At 43.3% G+C, this 24,586-nt stretch overlaps 1 protein-coding gene across 1 annotated transcript in view; it reads left to right on the plus strand.

Annotated features, from left to right (window-relative positions):
* Positions 1-24,586, plus strand: part of mtor (mechanistic target of rapamycin kinase) — a 432,694-nt gene that overhangs the window by 388,048 nt on the left and 20,060 nt on the right. The window contains 9 exon segments of the mRNA XM_068017001.1: positions 3,224-3,406; positions 4,552-4,686; positions 6,386-6,560; positions 8,774-8,909; positions 15,673-15,820; positions 16,752-16,874; positions 19,810-19,892; positions 21,759-21,831; positions 24,158-24,232. Of these exon segments, the coding sequence (XP_067873102.1) occupies positions 3,224-3,406; positions 4,552-4,686; positions 6,386-6,560; positions 8,774-8,909; positions 15,673-15,820; positions 16,752-16,874; positions 19,810-19,892; positions 21,759-21,831; positions 24,158-24,232 (1,131 nt within the window).

A 24,586-nucleotide genomic window follows, 5' to 3' on the forward strand; every position in this document is an offset into this window, starting at 1 on the left:
TGTGGACAGGTGAGAGAGAGAGAGAAGGTGGACAGGTGAGAGAGAGAGAGAGAGAAGGTGGACAGGTGAGAGAGAGAGAGAGAGAAGGTGGACAGGTGAGAGAGAGAGAGAGAGAAGGTGGACAGGTGAGAGAGAGAGAGAGAAGGTGGACAGGTGAGAGAGAGAGAGAGAAGGTGGACAGGTGAGAGAGAGAGAGAGAGAAGGTGGACAGGTGAGAGAGAGAGAGAGAGAAGGTGGACAGGTGAGAGAGAGAGAGAGAGAAGGTGGACAGGTGAGAGAGAGAGAGAGAAGGTGGACAGGTGAGAGAGAGAGAGAGAGAAGGTGGACAGGTGAGAGAGAGAGAGAGAGAAGGTGGACAGGTGAGAGAGAGAGAGAGAGAAGGTGGACAGGTGAGAGAGAGAGAGAGAGAAGGTGGACAGGTGAGAGAGAGAGAGAGAGAAGGTGGACAGGTGTGAGAGAGAGAGAGAGAGAAGGTGGACAGGTGTGAGAGAGAGAGAGAGAAGGTGGACAGGTGAGAGAGAGAGAGAGAGAAGGTGGACAGTGAGAGAGAGAGAAGGTGGACAGGTGAGAGAGAGAGAGAGTAGGGGGACAGAGAGAGAGAGTAGGGGGACAGAGAGAGAGAGTAGGGGACAGAGAGAGAGAGAGAGAGAAGGGGGACAGAGAGAGAGAGAGAGAGAGAGGGAGACAGTGTGGGTGCGGGGGGAACAGAGAGAGAGGAGAAGTGGGGGACAGAGAGGGAGAGAGAAGGATGGGGGGAACAGAGAGAGGGGGAGGGGGGGGCAGAGAGAGAGGGGGGCACAGAAAGGTGGGGAACAGAGAAAGATACGAGAGAAGCGAGAAGACAGAGAGGGAGATGGACATATATCCGGAATACTGTGCATCACTACATCAACTGTGCGGGCAGACAAGCAAAAACAAGGTCAGTTATCTCACGAAATCAGTGTTCAGCATAGTGACGAGAAAGTAAGTTAATAAATTAGTCTTGTTCACAAAAATGCATATTTTGTGTTCTTTTAATTAATAAAATAAATTTCTAATGCCTTTATCTTTCCAAAATTTGCTCATTGGCCGCCTATGTAGGACTAAAATTGTAATGTGGCACCTCACATGAAAAGGTTGGATACCTCTGCATTTTTTAACCTACAGACCCAAAAGATCAGCTTTAAAAAAAACTCGGAACTGGCAGTTGCTGCAAGTAGGAACAGCTGCTTCCGACCTTCGGGGCAGCTTCGTGGTTTTCTGGCGGGCTGTTTAAAAAAATCGGAACTCACAGTTCTGGTGTTGTAATTATGAAGGATGAAGTAAATTTTATGATGTACTAAGTGTACTAAATGCTGAAATGTTGGAATGCTGAGGCCACGTTGGTGAGTTTATACAAATGCATTGGCCTACCGCCATGATGGTAATCAAAGGTAAACAAAGGGAAAACTAATGTTTCTACACATTTGAAGTTGCCTGGAAGTATTTGCATTCATTACAGATGATTAACAGTGCTATAATTACATGATTTCTTGTCAAAATAATTCAGACTTTTTTGTCTTCGGCCACTAATTTTTGGACCTTTTGGTCTTTGGCCACTCTCACCCCTGGAACATCGCGGAGTTTGCAAGTTCTCCCTGTAACCGCGTGGGATTTCGCCGGGTGCTCCGGTTTCCTCCCACAGCCAAAGACTTGCAGGTGATAGGTAAATTGGCTGTTGTAAATTGCCCCTCGTGTAGGTAGGTGTTAGGGAATATGGGATTACTGTAGGATTAGTATAAGTGTGTGGTTGTTGGTCGGCACAGACTCGGTGGGCCGAAGGGCCTGTTTCATGCTGTATCTCGAAATAAAATAAAATAAAAATAAAATTGCTTTGTCCCTGATGTACTTATTGAGCTTCGCCTTAAATGCATCCATGCTATCCGCCTGACTACTCCATGTGGTAGAAAGTGCCGCATTCTAACCTTTGCCTGAGTAAAGAGGTTTCTCCTGAAGTGAACATATCTTCTCTGCATCAACATTATTGAATCTCTTCATAATTTTAAAGACATCAAAAAGGTCATCTCTCTGCCTTCTGTTTTCCAGAGAAGGGAGGCTTAGCTACTCTCTAAATTTGCTATCAGAACCACTTCCCCTTTGAACTACCTGTTAATTGTGTGTCAATGGTTTGATTATATGCAGGTGAAGGGTGTTAATTGGGGTCTTCGTCGAGCATTTATAAGCAGACACTCACTGGGACTGGAAAAGGTTTTGAATGAGGAGCTACATGTTTGTAATTCTTTTACTCTGCACAATAAATGTGAAACTGAGTAAATATAAGCTCCAGCATTATCTTTCCATTACAAGTTTTCTGAAATTTAACACTACCTGTTTAACCCCAGTTACCTGCCCATTCTCCATTTTCACTAGCCGCACCCATAACCCTGTGTCCAGTACCCCTAAAGAGTGGGCGGTGAGGTTAAAAGTCGATACTCTCTTCCATTAGTATCTATTTCCTTCAGAGACTTTGCTTTCAAAATTCAAACTACTTATTTTTGAATAACAATAAATTGAATTCGGATGAAGACGGATATTTTTTCGGTTCTGCAAGAATCACAGGATCCTAATTTAAATAAATTACTTTCACCACTGAATGTTCCCTACATGTACTCCTGACTACAGCACAACCATTTTATCCAATATGGCAGGCAGTGTCGCTCTGCTGGAAATGTGCGCGTGCTTCCTGCCTCCAACATTAGAGGTTTAAGTGGCCATCTCGGGGCCCAAATTTCTATACCTATGTTCTCCAACTTACTATGTGCAATGCCACAGGAAGTTCACTAGTAATAAAAGCAAAGGTTAGAATGTTGTTGTGTTTCTGCTACTGGAACATTTAGCAGATGCTATATTATATCACACAAAATTGAACAGTCCAGATTCATGGTGTAATTGGAATGAAATCAAACAACCATATAATGACTAGATCTAACACTGACTTTAGTACATAATAAACTGCATGTTTTTGAATTGCATGCCTTGAAAGCATCATGTCCATTTGGGGAATTGGGACAATAAATGCTTTGCTCAGTAATGTGATGTATTTGCGAAGCTTTTAAGTTCCTATTCAAAAGCTGTCAAAGCTGAACACCTATATCATGTCTCCAATAGATATTACTTTGATTTTTTTGAATGTCATTGTTTCTACCAATTTTATTTGTTTCTGTGCAATGTCAGACTTTCTAAAAATAGAATACTTTCATTTCAGGTGAGCGAAGAACTTATCCGTGTTGCTATTCTGTGGCATGAAATGTGGCATGAAGGCTTGGAGGAGGCATCAAGACTTTACTTTGGAGAGCGAAATGTCAAAGGGATGTTTGCTGTTCTTGAACCTCTACATGCCATGATGGAGCGGGGTCCTCAAACTCTCAAAGAAACCTCCTTCAACCAGGTACTGGCCAAAGCCACAACTACCCTTCATTGTGAAATTATATTTAACACCATTTCAAACCAGTGTAGGTCTGTTAATAAACAAAAGCCTCTAATGAATGACATTGTAGAACAGGTGGGTTGGCCTTGAAGCTGTCTCCTCCAATACAATCGAGTATTTCATAAATCCATCACATCTTCTGAAGATGGCGCATAACTCCAGCAAAAACTTCCAAGAAGAGAACACTCTTCCCCCCCACCCCCTTGAGAGAAACAGACAAAAACAATATTCCGGGCATCGCTTCCACTATTCTTAAAGCAGTTAAAAAAAAATTATTCCACATTATGTTAAATGTATTTAATCCAACAGTTCTATTTTCCTTTTAACACTTTTTTTTGGTAAAGATTTAGACAACAAATCATTCAATAATAACTGAGTTCATTTGTCAAGTACTCTGATGAAATCATTATCTCCTTAATGGGTATTCTTCATAGCAAAAGGATTGCAAGTATTTCTTTTTAAATTCTAATGTTACACTAGTAGCTGGCTAACTGCTTCACTCACACACACCTTAAAAAGCGTTGCAGTTAACCTCTGAGCATTGGAAGAGCAACAAAGGATGCCTCCTGTTTTTGTATTATTGAACTATCATAATAAAGTACTGGAAAAGGTAAAGGGGAGATGTGTGACAGGTTTTTAAATAATGAAAGAAATGGCAATGGTGAATACATTTGAGGGCTTTTACACATAACTAGGATAGGATTATAACCTAAGGAAGCTTTGAGCTCATTGTGGTTTTGGTAGCAACTTCTTCACATTAAGCTAAAGTGACTGCCACCTAGTGGAGTAAATGCTGACTTGGTTGCATGTGCTCAAAATGGAAAAGAGCAGATTCCTCATTCATTGTCATTTAAAGGGATGGGGATTGGTGCACGGGATGGAAGATGGAACATTAGGATTGCTCAGAGAAGAGTGGCATGAGCTGGATAAAGTGAATGACTTGCTGCTACATCATATTCTCAATGTATTTTGAGTAATTTTCTTGGAACATAACAGCAATATTATAATATAAAACTAAGAAGTTTGGCAAAAATATCCATTCTTGGAGGAATTCTGGCTTTAATTGGGAGGCAACTGACACACTTGTCAAACTTATACTTTCACAGGCATACGGGAGGGACTTAATGGAGGCTCAGGAATGGTGCCGAAAGTATATGAGATCAGGCAATGTGAAGGACCTAACTCAAGCGTGGGACCTCTACTATCATGTGTTCCGACGCATTTCAAAACAGCTTCCACAGGTGTGTGCTCTGGTTTCATGTTAACTTCCTTCATGCTTTTTTACTTGGCATTAACAGTAAAAATATTTGTCAAAGTGGCATTGAATACAAAAAAAGGAAAGACTTGTGTTTATATCGCGTTTTCATAACCACCGGACATCTCAGCGCTTCACAGCCATTGAAGTACTTTATTGAAGTGTAGTCACTGTTGTAATGCAGGAAACACGGCAGCCAATTTGCGCACAGCAAGCTCCTACAAACAGCAATGTGATAAGACCAGATAATCTGTTTTTTTTTTGTGTTGTTGATTGAGGGATAAATATTGGCCAAGACACTGGGGATAACTCTGGGGCAGCGCAGTGGTTAGCACTGCAGCCTCACAGCTCCAGCGACCCGGGTTCGATTCTGGGTACTGCCTGTGCGGAGTTTGCAAGTTCTCCCTGTGACCGTGTGGGTTTCCACTGGGTGCTCCGGTTTCCTCCCACAGCCAAAGACTTGCAGGTTGATAGGTAAATTGGCTGTTGTAAATTGCCCCTAGTGTAGGTAGCAGAATGGTGGGGATGTGGTAAGGAATATGGGATTAATGTAGGATTAGTATAAATGGGTGGTTGTTGGTCAGCACAGACTCGGTGGGCCGAAGGGCCTGTTTCAGTGCTGTATCTCTAAATAAATAAATAAACTCCCCTACTCTTCTTTGAAATTGTTCCATGAGGTCTCTTACATCCACCCGAGCAGGCAGATGGGGCCTCGATTTGACGTCTTGTCCGAGGGACGGAACCTCTGACAGTGCAGCACTCCCTCAGTACTGCACTGGAGTGTCAGCCTTGATTTTTGTGCTCAAGCTCTGGAGTGGGATTTGAACCTGGAGCCTTGCAATTCACAGGTGCGAATGCTACCGACTGAGTCAAGGCTGATGCAACAATTATCAAGAATGACACATTTCCTATGATTTATAAACCATCTGAGATGTGTTCTGAACAGAGTATTTGCACTTCAGGAATTGACACCAGTCGAGGGAGAAAATCCTTTTAAAACTGAAATGAATATCTCTCAAGTGTGGCCTAATTGGATGTGACTTCCATGTAACAGCAGGTTTTGAAGCTGTGGACACTCACAGCCAAATTTCAAAGGATGGCAAGTTTGTTATGTAGTTTACCACTCTCTACAAATGTGCTTGTAGGAACTGAAGAACTTAGCAATTTTAAATTTATGTTTATGTGAAAGAAACAATGTCATTGTGTATCAAGATTGCCCATAATTCTAATGAAATCACTGTCAGAATGGACAAGGATGGTGAAAAATGGAACTATCATATGAGTGCAGTGAAATTAACTACTTTCTGAAGTTTTGTTAAGGAACATTATTGGTGTTTACTCTGTCTCTGGCCTGTGCTCTATCTGATTTGAAACTACTCCATGCTAACACAAGGTGACAAAACTGGGAATTGCTACCATCGCTCACTTCAATAAATTCAAAATATAAGTTCCAAGAAACACAATATATTGACTCATTTTTCGATGCAAAATACTTCAGAAGGATAAGTAAATATTATGAGGTGATTATCATTTTGGATGCTTTTACTGAAAGATGCTGGGACAAAATTATGTTAATGAAAAAATGGTGTTTTACTGTATTAATGGTATCATTAATTGCTCTGTCCATTTAAGCAAAAAATATTAAGCAGTTGTCGAAATGAGCTGTGCTTTAAATTTATTTGCAGCTCACCTCACTTGAACTCCAGTATGTGTCACCTAAGCTGCTGATGTGTCGAGACTTAGAATTGGCAGTACCAGGGACTTATGATCCCAACCAACCAATCATCCGGATTCAGTCAATAGCTCCCTCACTTCAGGTCATAACTTCCAAACAGCGACCAAGGAAGTTGACCATCATGGGTAAGAACAAAATGCTTTACAAATGCAGTTTTTAATTTGTTTGTATATTTCTTTCCAAGTGGGAATAAATAGTATCCACCACCTAGTTTATTTTCAATCATGTTTTTAAAAAAAGGAGAGTGATTAAATTGAACTAAGCTTAGTTATTAGAAACATGGGCCTCTATATTAACCTCACTATGATGGGCAAAAGAGGAAAAGGAAAAAAATTAAAAATGGGGAGCACAATGCCAATATACCATGTACGCTCCAGTGCCATTTTTATGGCGGGGTGTTTCATGGAGTCTTAGGATTGAAATTTTATGGGCCCCCTAGGGACAGGAATGGAGGTGGGAGGCTCATAAAATTGCCTGGAAGGCGGTGGAGGGGTGGAGTGCCCTTCTTGATGCCTTCCAATTTGGTCCAGAGAGGAAGGCCCAGGCCAATTGAGGCCTTTAAATGGCCAATTAATGGCCACTTAAAGGCCTGTTCCAGCCTCCACCTCAATTTAATTGAATGCAGTGGTGCCAGCTGGCAATGCTGCCAGGTTTTACCTCCGAGCAGGGTCGGGGTATGGGGCAATCCAGGGCCCCCGGAGGCTCCCCCAAGCATGATGGACCATCCATCCAGGAAGACCCCCTCCCCCGCCCACCCTCACTGACACACCACAACACCCCGTCGCCCGAGCCTGCCTGAATGGCCCTGGCGACTCTGACCCCACCTAGCTGTCCTGGGGTGGTCTTCACTTTTCTTCTCTGCAGGACCTCCTGCAGTACTGGCAGTGGCCACCGCTCCCAGTACGGCTGCTGGTACTGTAGAGCTTCTGGCCACCCAATTGGCCAGCAGCTCTTGGAGGCGGGAGCTCGTCCTTTAAAGGGACGGCATTCCCAATGGCGGGCAGTTAATTGTCTGCCCGCCATTAAGTAGCACGGGGGTCCAATGGAGAACCAAGGCAATCTTCCAGCCCGTCGCCAGAATAAAATCCAGCCCTTAGTATCGACCTTGGTGAGACGGAGAAACTTCGTTAACATACTTAAATTGAACTCCACAGTGCAATTGAGGACCCAATTTAAATTATACAGTTGCTGTGTGGGTTCCCCAGGGGTCAAGAAACCTGGCAGTGAAAGAATTGCTGGCTTGTGGACCAAGAAGAGCAAGAGTGCTCTCACCAGACCCCTCAAGGAAGACTTCAACCTCCCCGTTGCCAATCATGGCCTCTCTCTCCCACCCCCTGCCGCCACCATCCACCCCCCACCCCCCCGCCACCCCATCACCATCACCCACTGCAATCTCCAATCTCACCTCAGTGGCCTCTCTCTCTCTCCAGCCAATCACAGCCAAACACAACCAATCCCACTCAAGCCCTGATTGCTGACCTTCTCCCCTCCCGCGATGGCCTCTCCAGGACAGTCAATTTAGCCGGCTGCTGGTCAGGAATTGGAAGGAAAGAAATAAGAGGTTCTGCCATTATATTCAGCGGGACCTCCACATCCCCGGCATTGCTGGTTTCCTTGGCCTTTTTCAGCTTCCCGCATCTCCCAGTAAATATCAGAGAGTGTAAAAGAAAGGGATAAAGAGGTCCATAGATCCTGGTAAATGTGAGTATGTACCAGGGACTATGTAATAATGTAATTTCAATATAGTCTCCTTGTAGAGAGGAGGAAAAGAGTGTAGGATGGCATATTTGGGGCTTCCATAGCACAAGAGAAGAAAGTTCAGAGAAATTCCAACCGCAGTATATAAAATAAAGAGAAACAAGAAAGATCACACAGGAGAGAATAGACTTTGGGGAGTAGAGGTCAGTGCAGCATTAGCTACCAGACAATGACCTTCTTTGCAATCTCAAAGTATTGGAACAGCACAGTCCTGATATCAAAATACAGATAGTCAATCTGTATTGATCACATCTACTCCTCAGAGCTGAAACCCTTACTTCTATATCCGTGCAGTGCATAAAGCCAGGAATACGGAACTTAGGGGCCTTGAGATTGAAAAGAAATATGGTAACAGAAACAGCACAGCTGTTGGCGAACTTTTCTCATAGTTGACCAAGATCAAATCGGTACCGCTGCTGTTAGTGGGTGTTCGTGTTCCATAATTTAGCAAATTAAGGTTTTGTCCAAATTATTAGTCAGTCCAAAGGCTGACGATCTTAAAATGTTTTAAATAATGGTGTGGCTGTTCTGGTATTTTGCTCCCAACTCAAATATGACAATTTTATCTATGTCCCTGTAGGAAGTAATAGCCACGAATTCATGTTCTTGCTAAAGGGTCATGAAGACCTGCGTCAGGATGAGAGGGTGATGCAGCTTTTTGGATTGGTGAACACCTTGCTGGCAAATGATGCAGCATCTCTTCGGAAGAATCTCAGGTAGGGAGATACTTTGGTGTCAAAATTCAGTTCCCTGAAGCACAGAGTTTAGAGCTTCCCTTCTCTTATTACGGTGATTGCACTGATCAGGGCAGACAAATAAAATAATTAGTAGGAATGTGCACAGATTATACAGATATAGTAGCCTTGTGGTTACGGTGCCTGACCAGCAACCCAGAGGTCATCAGTTTAAGCCATCCAGTTGTAAGCAATCGCTATGAAGTTCAATAAGAATCAAGATAAGACTAAGGCAGTCTCAGCCCAATCAATCCAACAAAGACCTCTTCACTATCAGCTGGGGCCTGCTGTCCATGTTGGGAGAGATGACTAGTAAAGCAACAGCCTAATGTTGTACTCATAGCATCAAATCAATGAGGTAACATCCCAATTTCAACCATCACCATCCCAGGAATTGCCCTGTCATCCTGGCAGGCTAGACTCACTTCGAGTAGGGGCACAGTAATATCCAGTCAGATGTGAGTGGTCCTCAGAATCCTTAACAATGACTTCAAATCCCATGAAGTCTCAAGGCTTCAGGTCAAACAGGGACAAGGAAACATCCTGCGAATCACCTCCTGCTGCCAGCTCCCCACCCCACTGCCCATACGTATCCCCCCTCCCCCAACTCACCACCCCAACAACTGATGAATCAGTACACCTCCACATTGGAAATCACTTGAAGGAAGCTCCAAGGGAAACAAGGACATATAATGTACTCTGAGTGAGGGACTTCAGTATCCTCCAGCAAGCATTGCACAGTAGTCCCATCACTAACTGAACTAGCTGAATCCTGAAGGGCAGAGCTGTCAGCTGAACTTTTTTTTTATTCATTCATGGGATGTAGGCGTCGCTGGCCAGGCCAGCATTTATTGCCCAACCCTAATTGCCTTTGAGAAGGTGGTGGTGAGCTGCCTTCTTGAACCGCTGCAGTCCATGTGAGGTAGGTACACCCACAGGGCTGTTAGGAAGGGAGTTCCAAGATTTTGACCCAGCGACAGTGAAGGAACGGCGATATAGTTCCAAGTCAGGATGGTGTGTGACTTGGATGGGAACTTGCAGGTGGTGATGTTCCCATGCAACTGCTGCTCTTGTCCTTCGAGGTGGCAGAGGTCGCGGGTTTGGAAGGTGTTGTCTAAGGAGCCTTGGTGCGTTGCTGCAGTGCATCTTGTAGATGGTGCACATGCTGCCACTGTGCGTCGGTGGTGGAGGGAGTGAATGTTTGTAGGCGGGGTGCCAATCATATGGGCTGCTTTGTCCTGGATGGTGTCGAGCTTCTTGAGTGTTGTTGGAGCTGGACCCATCCAGGCAAGTGGAGAGAATTCCATCACACTCCTGACTTATGGCTTGTAGATGGTGGACAGGCTTTGGGGAGTCAGGAAGTGAGTTACTTGTCTCAGGATTCCTAGCTTCTGACCTGCTCTTGTAGCTACTCCAGTTCAGTTTCTGGTCAACGGTAGCCTCTAGGATGATGATAGTGGGGGATTCAACGATGGTAATGCAATTGAATCTCAAGGGGAGATGGTTAGGTTCTGTCTTGTCGGATATGGTCATTGCCTGGCACTTGTGTGGCGCAAATGTTACTTGCCACTTATCAGCCCAAGCCTGGATATTGTCCAGGTCTTGCTGCATTTCTACACGGACTTCTTTAGTATTTGAGGAGTTGCAAATGCTGCTGAGCATTGTGCAATCATCAGCGAACATCCCTACCTCTGACCTTATGATTGAAGGAAGGTCATTGATGAAGCAGCTGAAGGTGGTTGGGCCTAGGACACTACCCTGAGGAACTCCTGCAGTGATGTCCTGGAGATCAGATGATTGACCTCCAACAACCACAACCATCTTCCTTTGCGCTAGGTATGACTCCAACCAGCAGAGAGTTTTCCCCCTGATTCCCATTGACTCCACTTTTGCTAGGGCTCCTTGATGCCATACTCGGTCAAATGCTGCCTTGATGTCAAGGGCAGTCACTCTCACCTCACCTTTTGAGTTCAGCTCTTTTGTCCATGTTTGAACCAAGGCTGTAATGAGGTCAGGAACTGAGTGGCCTTGTCGAAACCCAAACTGAGCACCACTGAGCAAGTGCTGCTTGATGGCACTGTTGATACCTTCCATCACATTACTGATGATTGAGAGTAGACTGATGAGGCCGTAATTGGCCGGGTTGGACTTGTCCTGCTTTTTGTGTACAGGACCTACCTGGGCAATTTTCCACATTGCTGGGTAAATGCCAGTGTTGTAGCTGTACTGGAACAGCTTGGCTAGGGGCGCGGCAAGTTCTGAAGCACAGGTCTTCAGTACTATTGCCAGAATATTGTCAGGGCCCATAGCCTTTGCAGTATCCAGTGCCTTCAGTCATTTTTTGATATCAAGCAGAGTGAATTGAATTGGCTGAAGTCTGGCATCTGTAATGCTGGACTTCACCTTCTGCTGTGGTGGGATTCAAACCCATGTCTCCAGAGCAATAGCCTGGGTCTCTGGGTTACTACTCCTGTGATAATACCACTACGCCACCGCCTCCCCTACTTGGATCAGATGGTGAGGGAACCAAAACAAGAAAGTAATCTTCTTGACCTGGTCATCATCAAATTAGCTGCCACTGACAATCTTGCCACAAAAGCATTGGCAGAAATGACCACTGCAAGTCTTCTCTCCAAATCTTTCAACGTCTAATGTGGCATTATCACTTAAGTGGAACAGCGTATGGTCAGACCTAACAGTTCAAAAATGGTAATCCACTGTGAGCCATCAGCAACAGAAGCATTATATACTGCAATCTGTAATCTCATGCCCTGGCAAAATCCACATTCCTTGATCACCATCAAGCTTGGAGACCAACCCTGGTTTAATGCAGCATGAGGTATCAATCTGGTGAAGGTACTGTACAGGACTACCTGCATGCTAAATGCCAAAGCAGCAGGCTACAGACAGTACTCAGTGATGCCACCACTCTCAGATCTTAGCAACACTCTATAACCTTACCACATCCAGTTGAGGACTTTGCTGGGCAACCAGGCAACTAACAGGATCCATGAACATTCCTTTGCTCAACCATGATGGAGCCCAACATATGAGTGGAAGAGACAAAGGTGAAGTGTTTGCAAGTGTCTTCAGTCAGAGGTTCTAAGTGAATGATCCTGCTCTGCCTCCTCGAGCTTCCTAGCTTCATAGCAAAGTCCAGCCAATTTGGTTCACTCCAGAAGACATTAAGAAGTGGCTAAGTGTGCCAGACAAGGAAAGGCTATGAGTCCTGGCAACATCCTGGCTGTGGTGCTGAAGATGTGTACTCAGAACTAACAACTTCCTTAACTAAGTGCTTCCACTGCATTTATGACATTGGCATCTACCCAACAATGTAGAAGATTGAACGAAAAACAGAAAATGCTGGAAATACTCAGCAGGTCAGGGAGCATCTGTGGCGAGAGAAACAACGTAAACATTTCAGGTCAATGAACTTCTGTCAGAATTGGAAGATACTGGAGATGTAACAGGTTTTAAGTAAGTACAAAGATATGGAAAGTTGGGGGAGGAGAGGAAAGAACAAAAAGGAAGGTAGGTACACAAATAGTCATTTGTTAGTACAGAACTTGAGTATTGCTGAAAACTGAGACATTTTGTCAAAGCTTTTCATCTTGCACTCATCAGGACAATTTGCAAGAATGCCATTGTAAGGGAAGCAACAAATTTATACTGAGAAGAGAGTAAGATTGCTTGGCAAGTGGACTCTGGTGGAGGCGTTGCCATGGAGAATGCACTGTTTTATGGTGACTGACAGTTAACTCCCAAGATTTGTTTGAAATTTAAACCAGGCAGCTTGACTCTGATTGGTCAAGGCATTGCTCTGAGGAAGGAACCAGCGAATGGCTGTCACTTATTTTGTTTAGCTGAAATATGCACAATGTGTGTACATGTTCTTTCTGTCTGCAAAGTACAGGGCCCTGTGTATTAATATATGTAGCTTCCAGTACGCACAAATGCGCCACACTGTGAGCCCGACTGACAATTTTAAATTAGTTTTCTGCATAATTCTAAGCACACTGAGGATTATTTAGCAAATGTTGTCCAATCGCAGAATCACATCTTCTGTTGGACACTGTATTTTGGGTTTTGCAAGCACGGGCTGGTTGGATAGGGTCTGTACCTTGCCCGATGCAAACAGTGGAAAGGACATGTTGTTTGAAACAATCCGACAGTCTTTGGGACGTACGGCCTATATACCTAGCATCACACTGGCACTGAAAATCATATATCATATTATTCATTTGTGTAATAGGCAGAATGTTTTTTTGGCTTGACGGCAGCATCCTGTTAGTGGCAGACACCACACGTGTTGCTACTGCATAGAAGCAGCATGAAACGGCTAACTTCACTCGTTGCTCAAATTTTTGGGATACATTACCCTAATCTGAGGTAGACTGGGCACTTTTCATGGCCGAAAATGACGGCCTTAGGCCCGTTCTTAAGTTTTCAGAAATACTCAAAAAGGAAGGTGGAAGGCAAGAATGCTTAAGTAACAAAAGGGATGATGGTACAAGGCAAAAGGGGGTCTTAATGAGACAAGTAGATAAACAAAAGATGGGTCTAGAGGAGCTGTAAATGGCAACAAGGAAACCATTATCAGCACCTGCAGAGGTTGTGATCTGAAATTGTTGAACTCAATGCTGAGTCCAGAAGGCTGAAAAGTTCCTAATCGAAAGAGGTGCTATACCTTGAGCTTCCGATGAACTTCATTAGAATGGTGTAGATTTAGATTTAGAGATACAGCACTGAAACAGGCCCTTCAGCCCACCGAGTCTATGCCGACCATTAACCACCCATTTATACTAATCCTACACTAATCCCATATTCCTACCACATCCTCACCTGTCCCTATATTTCCCTACCACCTACCTATACTAAGGGCAATTTATAATGGCCAATTTACCTATCAACCTGCAAGTCTTTTGGCTGTGGGAGGAAACCGGAGCACCCGGAGGAAACCCACGCAGACACAGGGAGAACTTGCAAACTCCACACAGGCAGTACCCAGAATTGAACCCGGGTCGTTGGAGCTGTGAGGCTGCGGTGCTAACCACTGCGCCACTGTGCCGCCCTTGTAGGAGGCTGAGGACTGAGGGGTCAGAGTGGGAATGGGAAGTAAAATTAAAATGGCAATGTACAAAATTGCCCAGGTTTATTCTGTCCACAGAAACCAGGATGAACCTAACCCAGATATTTACTGCCCTAACAACCTGATCTCACTTGTTGCTAAACTTATAAAAGGAGTCATCAATAGTGGCATCAAGCAACAATTACTCTCCAATAGTCTGCTCGCTGATGTTGATTTGGGATTCAGTCAGAACTGCTCAGCTCCAGATCTCATTTTTTGATGGGTCAGGTTCATCAGCTCTATTCCAGTACCAGTGCATAAAGGAGATCAGTGCTAGATAGAAATGTGTATAGTGTTACTAAAGTGCTTCCATTTTTAAAAATTTCTTTTTTTGTGTTAAAAACTGAAAAGATTCCATGGATGTGTTTTTTTTTTACCACGTTCACCGAAAGGACACTTGAGATGCTGTTTGAAAAACACCTCTGCTGGAAGTCATGTGCTTTGGGCTCTGTAACCAGAACCCATGGTGACCTGGGGAAAAATGGTTACAGAGAAGCCGCATGTCAAGGTTTATGGAGGTCAGGAGGTCGACTCTCTATTTGGGGTTTGGACATTGTTTTCAGTTTAGTTGGATGTGAACTGCTTGAAAACTGTTGATGTTTTCCTGCCAAGGGGGAAAAAAACACCCGGATGACCTCCTTCTCCACCTCTTTGAAGAAATCATGCAAAGATCCAGTTTGGGAGAGCTAAAATCCCTGGTGCTGTATAGCTCCTGAGAAGTTGAAAAAAATCCTGCAATTCAAGTGTGTGCTGGCGGATAACCCTGGAATGCCAGATTTCCCCTGGAAAGCCTACTAGAATAATTCTTAACATCCCCAGAATAAACTGCTTCTGAAATGATCCCAGTGACCTGTCTCTAAACCCAGATGCCAGACCAAAAAAGAGACAACTGACTTCCGCCATATCTTTTTTTTCTCCATCAAGAATTAGCAAGTATTTGGCCACAGTATTTTTTTTTTGTCCTTTTTTTTGAAACAAACCTCTGCAGAGAGAATTGCTGTAATTTTTTCCAGTGTGTGTGTAATTAGGGAATTTAAAAAGGGAACTTTCATATTTCAATCTGTGTGTTAATGCTTTGCTTCGTTACTGGTTAAGTCTTGTTTCATAATAAACTGATAATTTTGTTGTCTATTAAAGAAACCTGGTTGGCATATTTTATTCTGGGATAAAAAAAGAGTTATATGATTGGTTGTATTGGTAAACAGGTAAATATTTAAATATATATTGTGACCTGTGGAGAAGTGGAACTAGAAAAGACAGTGCACTCCTCCCGCCATGGTCATAACAATAGGGTGCTAACAGAGTTGGGAGGCTGGCATGGCGCTGTTCTCCCTCAATGTAAAAGCACCTTTCGATTGTCAGGCTTGAAGCATTTCAAGTGACATTTGAAGTTTTAATCCATTTGTGCTTGCATCAAAAATGCGTAACATGCTCCTGTATTTTACCAGTGGAAAAATGCCCCTGATAGAGGAGGTAATTAGTTTGTATTTCACATAAACTAAATTTTAACGGTCTTGATTTGTTTCACGAAGAAAAAAACATTTATTTTTAAAGCGTGTTTTAAAGAAACAGTGGGTTTAGATGTTTCACTCAAATATTCTGGGCTTTTCCCTCCAGCATTCAGAGATATGCAGTCATTCCTCTGTCCACAAACTCTGGTCTAATTGGCTGGGTCCCACATTGTGACACACTGCACGCACTTATTCGAGACTACCGAGAGAAGAAAAAGATTCTGTTGAACATCGAGCACCGCATCATGCTCAGGGTAGGTATTGCTGCCAATTTATTTCAGATGTATACTTGCTTTAAGTTATGTCATTGCCTTTATTTGCTCTTTCATAGAAATTTAAATTAAACTTCTTCCTTGAACATACTGAGCCATATAGATAAATTGTATTGCCAGGCTTACTCAAGTAATGGATAGACATGGGGATCTGAACTGTATGGGGAGCTGGTGCCTACTCAACTAGAATGCTATCTTCAAATTTGCAACAAATCTATTCAATACAACACATGTTAAAGCACTTCCAATACAATACCTTTTGAATACAATAAATTAAGATCTGCAGTTTGACAGTGGAGAATGGATGAATCAGTCAACAGAGGAAGCTATGAATGTCAGTTGCTCAAACTCATAAAATGGGGAAAGTCGAGAGCAGGTACATAAAGCCACTAATTTATTTAATGGTATGGTGTTTTAAGTGCTACAATATGCATCCAGTTTGGTTGTATTAAAAAGATTTGATGTAAATTCAAAACTGTAATTCTAGTTTAGTAGGCACTAGATTCTAAGGCAGTTTAAGTTTCTATCTATCTATCACTTGAATGCATTTGTTAGCATCAATCAAAGCACTAGGTCCAGTGATTGTCAAGAAATTCAATTAGCATTTTTAGGAAGGAGTGAATCAAAAGAAATGGAATCATAAAATTTCTAGCTTGAGGTGAAGAAAAAAAATAGAAGGTAAAGTAAAATACTTTTGTGAAAATATTTGTAGCCTTTTCCATTTGAGTTCAGGTTTCCAAAGTTAGTTTCTTTTTCTTATGTCTCCCTTTCTTCCCATCCCTATTTTTAAACAGGAAATTTAAGTTTTTTTTGCGTGATATTTGTTTTTGACTCGATAGCAGTCAAAAAATCAGTCCAAACTGACACCGGGAAAGCATTACTTTACTGCATGTTTTGTTTTTTTAACCAACAGATGGCTCCAGACTACGATCACCTCACTCTGATGCAGAAGGTTGAAGTGTTTGAACATGCAGTAAATAATACAGCTGGAGATGATCTGGCTAAGTTACTGTGGCTAAAGAGTCCCAGCTCCGAGGTAAAGCTTTGTTTAATATACAGAGCAGTCTCCACTTGGCCACGCATGGCCTGTGGTCCCCAGCTGTAGTACCATGGGCACGTTCTGCACAAAATGTCTGTTTCCAGATTTACAGTTAATAATACTAAAACACACGGATGGATTTTCATCTTCACCAGATTGATCATCCATTGCAGAACCCGCCCAGTTTTCATTCCAGATGGTGAAGTTGAAAATTACCTCACCATAGACAAGGGGAAGAGTTCTTGTAACAGAGTTTTTTAAGTGCATTCATGAAGACTTCATCAGCTCAATATCTTTAGGAAATCCTTTAACACGTTCCATTACACATGATGTCCATGGGACATCAGTGTCAAATCAATATCTATGAACTATGAGGAAAAGCAATGGAATATAGTTGAAGTGATTTTTTTTTAAAAGCCAGAAATCTAATGTAAAAGCAGAAAATGCTGGAAATAGACAGTAGGCTCATCTACAGAAAACAGATGAACATTTTGGGTGAGACTCTTTTTATTAGAAGAATTCTAATGATGAGTCACATCCAAAATGTTAGCCTAACTTCCTCTTTCAGAAGTTGATTGACTTATAATCCACATTCTGCTTTTAGTGCAATATAGCTATTGCAACGGTTTAAAACTATTAAAAAAAACACCTCAGGCCTCAGTTACCTCTGTGTAGAGAATAGGGTGTTTAATGAGATGCTACACTTTGAGCATGCACCTAATATTTGGCCTTTGAATTTTGTTGCCAGGTTCAAAAAATGTTTGTATTGATATCTGAATATGATTCTCCCTTCGAGAATGCAAAGAACCTCGTCTTGAGGTTATGTTATGCAACACATAAACTTCTCGTATCAAATTTTTCTGTGCGCTATCTTACTTTGCAGTTAACCCATTTACAGTGAAATTTCATAGCAACGCATTAAGCATTTTCTGCTGATGTTGCACAGCATGATTTCAGGGTCTGTGACTTCACAATGGATTGTCAAATTTACATGATTCGATGAGTATTGAAGTAAAATATGTGTATTTGGCAAGACTCTACAAAGTTTAATCATTGGAAAATCATGAGTGCTACAAGTCAGGAGTGCTGATCTGCATGTCTAATTCTCTAATCTGCACTCTTGTGTTCTCGCACCCACACTTTTTGGGATTTTCTTCTCCCTGCTGCTTTCACATGCGTTCAAATCCTCTGAAGAAGGAATTTTCCTCCACACAAGATCAGGGGGCAGGTTGTTCAACCTTGCCCGTCTAAGAGCGAAGTCCAAAGTACGGAAAGTCCTCATCAGAGAACTCCTCTTTGCTGACGATGCTGCTTTAACATCTCACACTGAAGAATGCCTGCAGAGTCTCATCGACAGGTTTGCGTCTGCCTGCAATGAATTTGGCCTAACCATCAGCCTCAAGAAAACAAACATCATGGGGCAGGATGTCAGAAATGCTCCATCCATCAATATTGGCGACCACGCTCTGGAAGTGGTTCAAGAGTTCACCTACCTAGGCTCAACTATCACCAGTAACCTGTCTCTAGATGCAGAAATCAACAAGCGCATGGGTAAGGCTTCCACTGCTATGTTCAGACTGGCCAAGAGAGTGTGGGAAAATGGCGCACTGACACGGAACACAAAAGTCCGAGTGTATCAGGCCTGTGTCCTCAGTACCTTGCTCTACGGCAGCGAGGCCTGGACAACGTATGCCAGCCAAGAGCGACGTCTCAATTCATTCCATCTTCGCTGCCTTCGGAGAATACTTGGCATCAGGTGGCAGGACTATATCTCCAACACAGAAGTCCTTGAAGCGGCCAACATCCCCAGCTTATACACACTACTGAGTCAGCGGCGCTTGAGATGGCTTGGCCATGTGAGCCGCATGGAAGATGGCAGGATCCCCAAAGACACATTGTACAGCGAGCTCGCCACTGGTATCAGACCCACCGGCCGTCCATGTCTCCGTTATAAAGACGTCTGCAAACGCGACATGAAATCGTGTGACATTGATCACAAGTCGTGGGAGTCAGTTGCCAGCATTCGCCAGAGCTGGCGGGCAGTCATAAAGACAGGGCTAAATTGTGGCGAGTCGAAGAGACTTAGTAGTTGGCAGGAAAAAAGACAGAGGCGCAAGGGGAGAGCCAACTGTGCAACAGCCCCAACAAACAAATTTCTCTGCAGCACCTGTGGAAGAGCCTGTCACTCCAGAATTGGCCTTTATAGCCACTCCAGGCGCTGCTTCACAAACCACTGACCACCTCCAGGCGCGTATCCATTGTCTCTCGAGATAAGGAGGCCCAAAAGAAAGAACTCTTGTTAAGAAAAGCTTTGCATTCAAAGTAACTTTACCCTTTTTATTTTTAATTTGGCGTTGTTACGTTATGTAACAGTAATACTGCAGTATGAGACATAATTGTACATTTGTTTGACATAAACTTTAAATATTGATGCAGCACAAGCAACATTTGGCTGAATGAAACATTCCATTTGATCTATGAGATGCATGTATTAGCATTTAAAATTCTTAGACTTTGCACAGTACACAAGGTACTGTCTGCTCTGTTTCAATTGCTAACTGGCCTGGTGTACATCTACAGAATTTTCTCTTTTATTACAAATTTCATTATTCAAGATTATGTTTACTCACAGATTTACAGCAGTGGGAAAAATGTGTGTATTTTGAAAGCTGAAAAGATCTTTTGAGGTGGATATTGGGGATGGTGTTGGAGGCTACTGAATGTCACAGTTATTATTAGTAGGGTATGTTATAAACGGGAAGGTTGATTTCACTTATTTCTAATATTATATGGAAAAATCAATTATTGTTTTAAAAGCAAAATGAAAGGTCATTGTATATTTATTGCACTTCCAAGAGGCTCCTCCAGTAAACCAGTAAGGTTTGTTTTTGAGGAGGTTAACAATACTGATCTACATTCTGGCACTCTGCAGGTGTGGTTTGACCGAAGAACCAATTACACACGCTCGTTAGCTGTGATGTCAATGGTGGGTTACATCCTGGGACTAGGGGATCGGTAAGGAGATTCACCTAACCTAGTGCTTCTGTAACTACTATAGAATCCAATGATCTCTACAGTTGCCTTCATAATACATGTGGGAGAAGATTTTGTCTACTATTTGTAGCAACACCATAAACATTTTCTTTATACTTTTGATTATATTGCCTATAGCAAGCATTGGAAATCCTCTGCTTGTATCTGTGTGTACATGCTGAATGCAGACACATTTGTTTGGGGAGGTGCCAAAGGGTAGACAACATCCATTGAACAGTACCCCAGCACAGTTGATGCCTTTTGGAGAAATGGGGATATAATTGGCAAAAAAATCAATGACATTGCATATGCTATTCATTCATTGACCCTGTACACCAGGGTTGTCCAACATACTGTCCACGAGCCAAAATCCAGCCTGCCAAGGATGAGAAATTTCTGCTGGAAAACCACCATTGGCTTCTTCCAGCTCGGCAAAACCTTCTGTGACTGACAATAGTTGCAGCTCCTTTACTGACAGGGCAGAGATGCCTCACTGCGCACATCCTCCTTTACCAAGATGGCGGCACAGTGGCACAGTGGTTAGCACCGCAGCCTCACAGCTCCAGGGACCCGGGTTTGATTCCGGGTACTGCCTGTGTGGAGTTTGCAAGTTCTCCCTGTGTCTGCGTGGGTTTTCTCCGGGTGCTCCGGTTTCCTCCCACAAGCCAAAAGACTTGCAGGTTGATAGGTAAATTGGCCATTATAAATTGTCACTAGTATAGGTAGGTGGTAGGGAAATATAGGGACAGGTGGGGATGTTTGGTAGGAATATGGGATTAGTGTAGGATTAGTATAAATGGGTGGTTGACGTTCGGCACAGACTCGGTGGGCCGAAGGGCCTGTTTCAGTGCTGTATCTCTAATCTACACGCTTCAGTACCTTGTGTTCTGGCTCCTTTAGTAAGATGGCAGTGCACAGGCTGAGCTGCATGTCTGCCGGTGCTTCCTGCCCAAATTCTATTCCCAGTGCAGCCTCCCGGCATTGTGCGCAGGCCCCAGGCCCAGCACTGTGTATGGACCCGGCCTGGGCCTTGGGCTCTTCATCTCCACCACCAAAACCAAGAAGCTGCCGCCTGAGGAGGTGGCAGGTGCTGGGTTAACCAGGCCTCAGGAACGGGGTGAGGGTGGTGACACAGAGAGGAGGGGTTCACAGGGGGAGGGGGAGAGAGAGACACACAGAAATAGAGAGTGAGAGAGAGACACACAGAAAGAGAAAGAGACAGAGGAAGGGAGACACGCACAGACACACACAAAGATAGAGAGACACACATACACAGATAGAGATACACACACATACACAGATAGAGACACACACAGATAGAGAGACAGACAGACACTCACACACACAGAGCTAGAGAGACACACACACACAGCTGGAGCGATGCGTGTGCGCACGGAGATAGAGACAGAGATGGAGAGAGGGGGAAGAGAGCATGATCAAGATCATTCCAGACCGATGGACATCCATCTGGAATACTGCGCATTGCTTCATTAAGCGTGTGGGCAGACCTTGTCTATTTCTGCAAGCAAAAACAATGCCAGGTATCTCACTAAATCAGTGTTCAACATAGTGACGAGAAAGTAATTTAATAAATTAGTCTTCTCATTGAATAATATCTTTATCTTTCTGAAATTTGCTCACTGGCCCCCTATGTAGGACAAAATTTATAATGCGGCCCCTTACACAAAAAGGTTAGACACCCCTGCTGTGCACCATTCGCACTCCTGTGTTTAGTCATCCTTATTCATTATAGAATCACATGATGAAAGCTCCTTCAAAACTGAATCCATGCCATTTTTCCCAGAATATCTGACAACCCTGTTGCATTTTGCTTTTTTTTTTTGCCAGGCATCCATCAAATCTGATGTTGGACAGGCTTAGTGGAAAAATCTTACATATCGACTTTGGTGACTGTTTTGAGGTAAGGTAGACACTGAGCAAACAGAATTTTGGAAGATGATCACCAATGCATCCACTATCTCCATAGCTACCTCTTTCAACACTCTGGAATGTAGAATATCAAGTCCTGGGAACCTATCAACCTTCAGCCCCATTAATTTCTCCAATACAACCTTCTTACTAATATTAATTTCCTACAATTCCGCATTCCCCCTAAACCCTTGGATCTCTAATTGTGGGAGATTTCTTGTATCTTCCTCTGTGAAGACAGACACAAAGTAATCATTTAGCTTCTCTGCCATTTCTCTATTCCTCTGTATAAATTCTCCTGACTCTGCCTGTAATGGACCCACATTTGTCTTAGCCAAATGTTTCCTTTTGATGTACCTATAGAAGCTTTTACAGTCCGTTTTTATATTTTTTTGCTAGCTTACATTCATATTCTATTCTCCCTTATCAGTTTCTTAGTCCTCCTTTGCTGTATTCTAAAATCCTCCCAATCCTCAGGTTTACTACTATTTCTGGCAACTTCATAGGTCTTTTCTTTTAATCTTAGACAATCCTTAACTTCCTTTGTTATCCACGTTTGACTGCCTTTACTTTTGGGGTTTTTGTGCCTTTGAAGGAATGTATAGTTGCTGTAAACTGTGTAATAATTCTTTAAAGACTATCCATTGCCTATGTACTGTCATGCCATTTAATGTATTTTCCCAATCCACCATCAGCCAATTTGCCCCTCATCCCTTCATCATTTCCTTTGTTCAAATTTAACACCCTGGCTTCAGATTGAACTACCTCACTTTCAAACATAATGTAAGATTCTATCATCTTGTAGTCACTCATCCCTAAAGGTTCTTTTACAACAAGATTATTAATTAGCCCTTTCTCATTACATAATACTAAATCTAGAATAGCTTGTTCTGTAGTCAGTTCCTCAACATAATGCTCTAGAAAACCATCCCTAGCACACTCCAGAAACAACTTCTCCACAACATTAGTGATCATTAGGTTTACCCAGTCTATATGCAGATTGAAGTCTTGCTTCAATTGTATAGTACCTTGTTTAGACCGCACCTGGAGTACTGTGTGCAGTTTTGGTCCACTTACCTTAGGAAGGATATTATTGTCATAGAGGGAGTGCAATGAAGATTCACCAGACTTGTTCCCGGGATGGCGGGACTGTACTATGAAGAGAGATTGGGGAAACTGGGCCTGTATTCTCCAGAGTTTCAAAGAATGAGAGGTGATCTCATTGAAACCTACAAAATACTTAAAGGGATAGACAGGCTATGATGCAGGTAAGATATTTCCCCTGGTTTGGGAGTCTAGAACCAGGGGATACAATTTCAAAATAAGCAGGAAGCCACTTAAGACAGAGTTGAGGAAAATTTCTTTACTCAGAGGGTTGTGAATCTTTGGAATTCTCTACCCCAGAGGGCTGTGGAAGCTCAGTCATTGAGTATGTTTGAAGTAGAGATTGACAGATGTCTGAATACCAATAACATAAAGGGATATTGGGACAATATGGGGAAAAAGGCATTGAAGTGGATGATCAGCCATGATCGTATTGAATGGCCTACTCCTGTTCCTATAAAAAGGGGGAATAGGACTTGTATGCTGTTAAAGTGCCACCCTCGGCATACCCTGGTGATGCAGCAAATTGCAGCTGCAGTACAATGGGTGTGAATACCAGTCTGAGCCATGAGATAAGACCGTAATCATCAGAAGAGGCTAAGTGAAGAGGTTGCGCTTACACTAGAGGCCTGCTACCCAACCCGAGCCTGACGGGACCCGGCGACGTGCCGGGTTCAGGTCGGGTCCATCTTCTGGGTACGGCTTTCGGGCTCGGGTCGGGTCGGGTCGGGCCGGACACACACGGTAAGTGCTCTGCCAGTAAGTAATCAAAATTAAAAACCTTACCTGAGCTGGGGGTCCAGGACGAAACTGAGTCTGCACAGTGAGTGAGTGGCGTCACTATGACGTCATCGCGCATGCACTGCAGCTTCATGGAGTTTCCGAGTCAGAAGGTAAGTAAAGGGAGGCTCGGGTCGAGTCAGGGAGGGTTCAGGTCGGGTCGGGCTCGGGGCAAAATCGGAGTGACTCGGGCCGGGTTGGGTTCGGGTTTTTTTTTCCCGACCTGAGCAGGCCTCTAGCTTACACATCTCACAGCAGCACGGAAAGAGGTTTGGCAGTAGGTCAGTGATCCCCTGAGTACAGAAGTACAGAAAAAAACTGGGGAAATACTGTGCTCAAAAATAAGGAATAGTGGGAATCCTATCAGACAATACTAGTGATGTAAACTGCAGTGTTCGAATGCTGTGTATCTTTACAGATCTATTTTTCCACAGGTTGCTATGACCAGGGAGAAATTCCCAGAGAAGATTCCATTCAGACTGACCAGAATGTTAACCAATGCCATGGAGGTAATAGTCCTGCCTTACTGCCAGCTTTTAAGTAATAAAGCAATCTGTCATACAAAAGGTGTTTACATATATTTATTAGCTGATGTCCAATGTTCACTGATAAATTGGAGCACAAATGAGATGTGTGGCTGATGATCCAATCTGTGTTTAAGGCCGCAGCTGTTGGAGTTCCTGTGGGGAAGTGATCTAATTGTATATACTGAGGTATTGTTAACGGTTCTCTCTGTCTTCAGGTGTTGTTCCTGTCTCCTTTAAATCTGCCATCATCACCTCTCTCCTCAAAAAAAACCAACCCTTCACCCATCGTCCTTGCAACCTAGCATCCCATCTCCAACCTTCCTTTCCTCTCAAGTC

The sequence above is a fragment of the Heterodontus francisci genome, chromosome 37, assembly GCF_036365525.1.
Source record: "Heterodontus francisci isolate sHetFra1 chromosome 37, sHetFra1.hap1, whole genome shotgun sequence".
NCBI lineage: Eukaryota > Metazoa > Chordata > Chondrichthyes > Heterodontiformes > Heterodontidae > Heterodontus > Heterodontus francisci.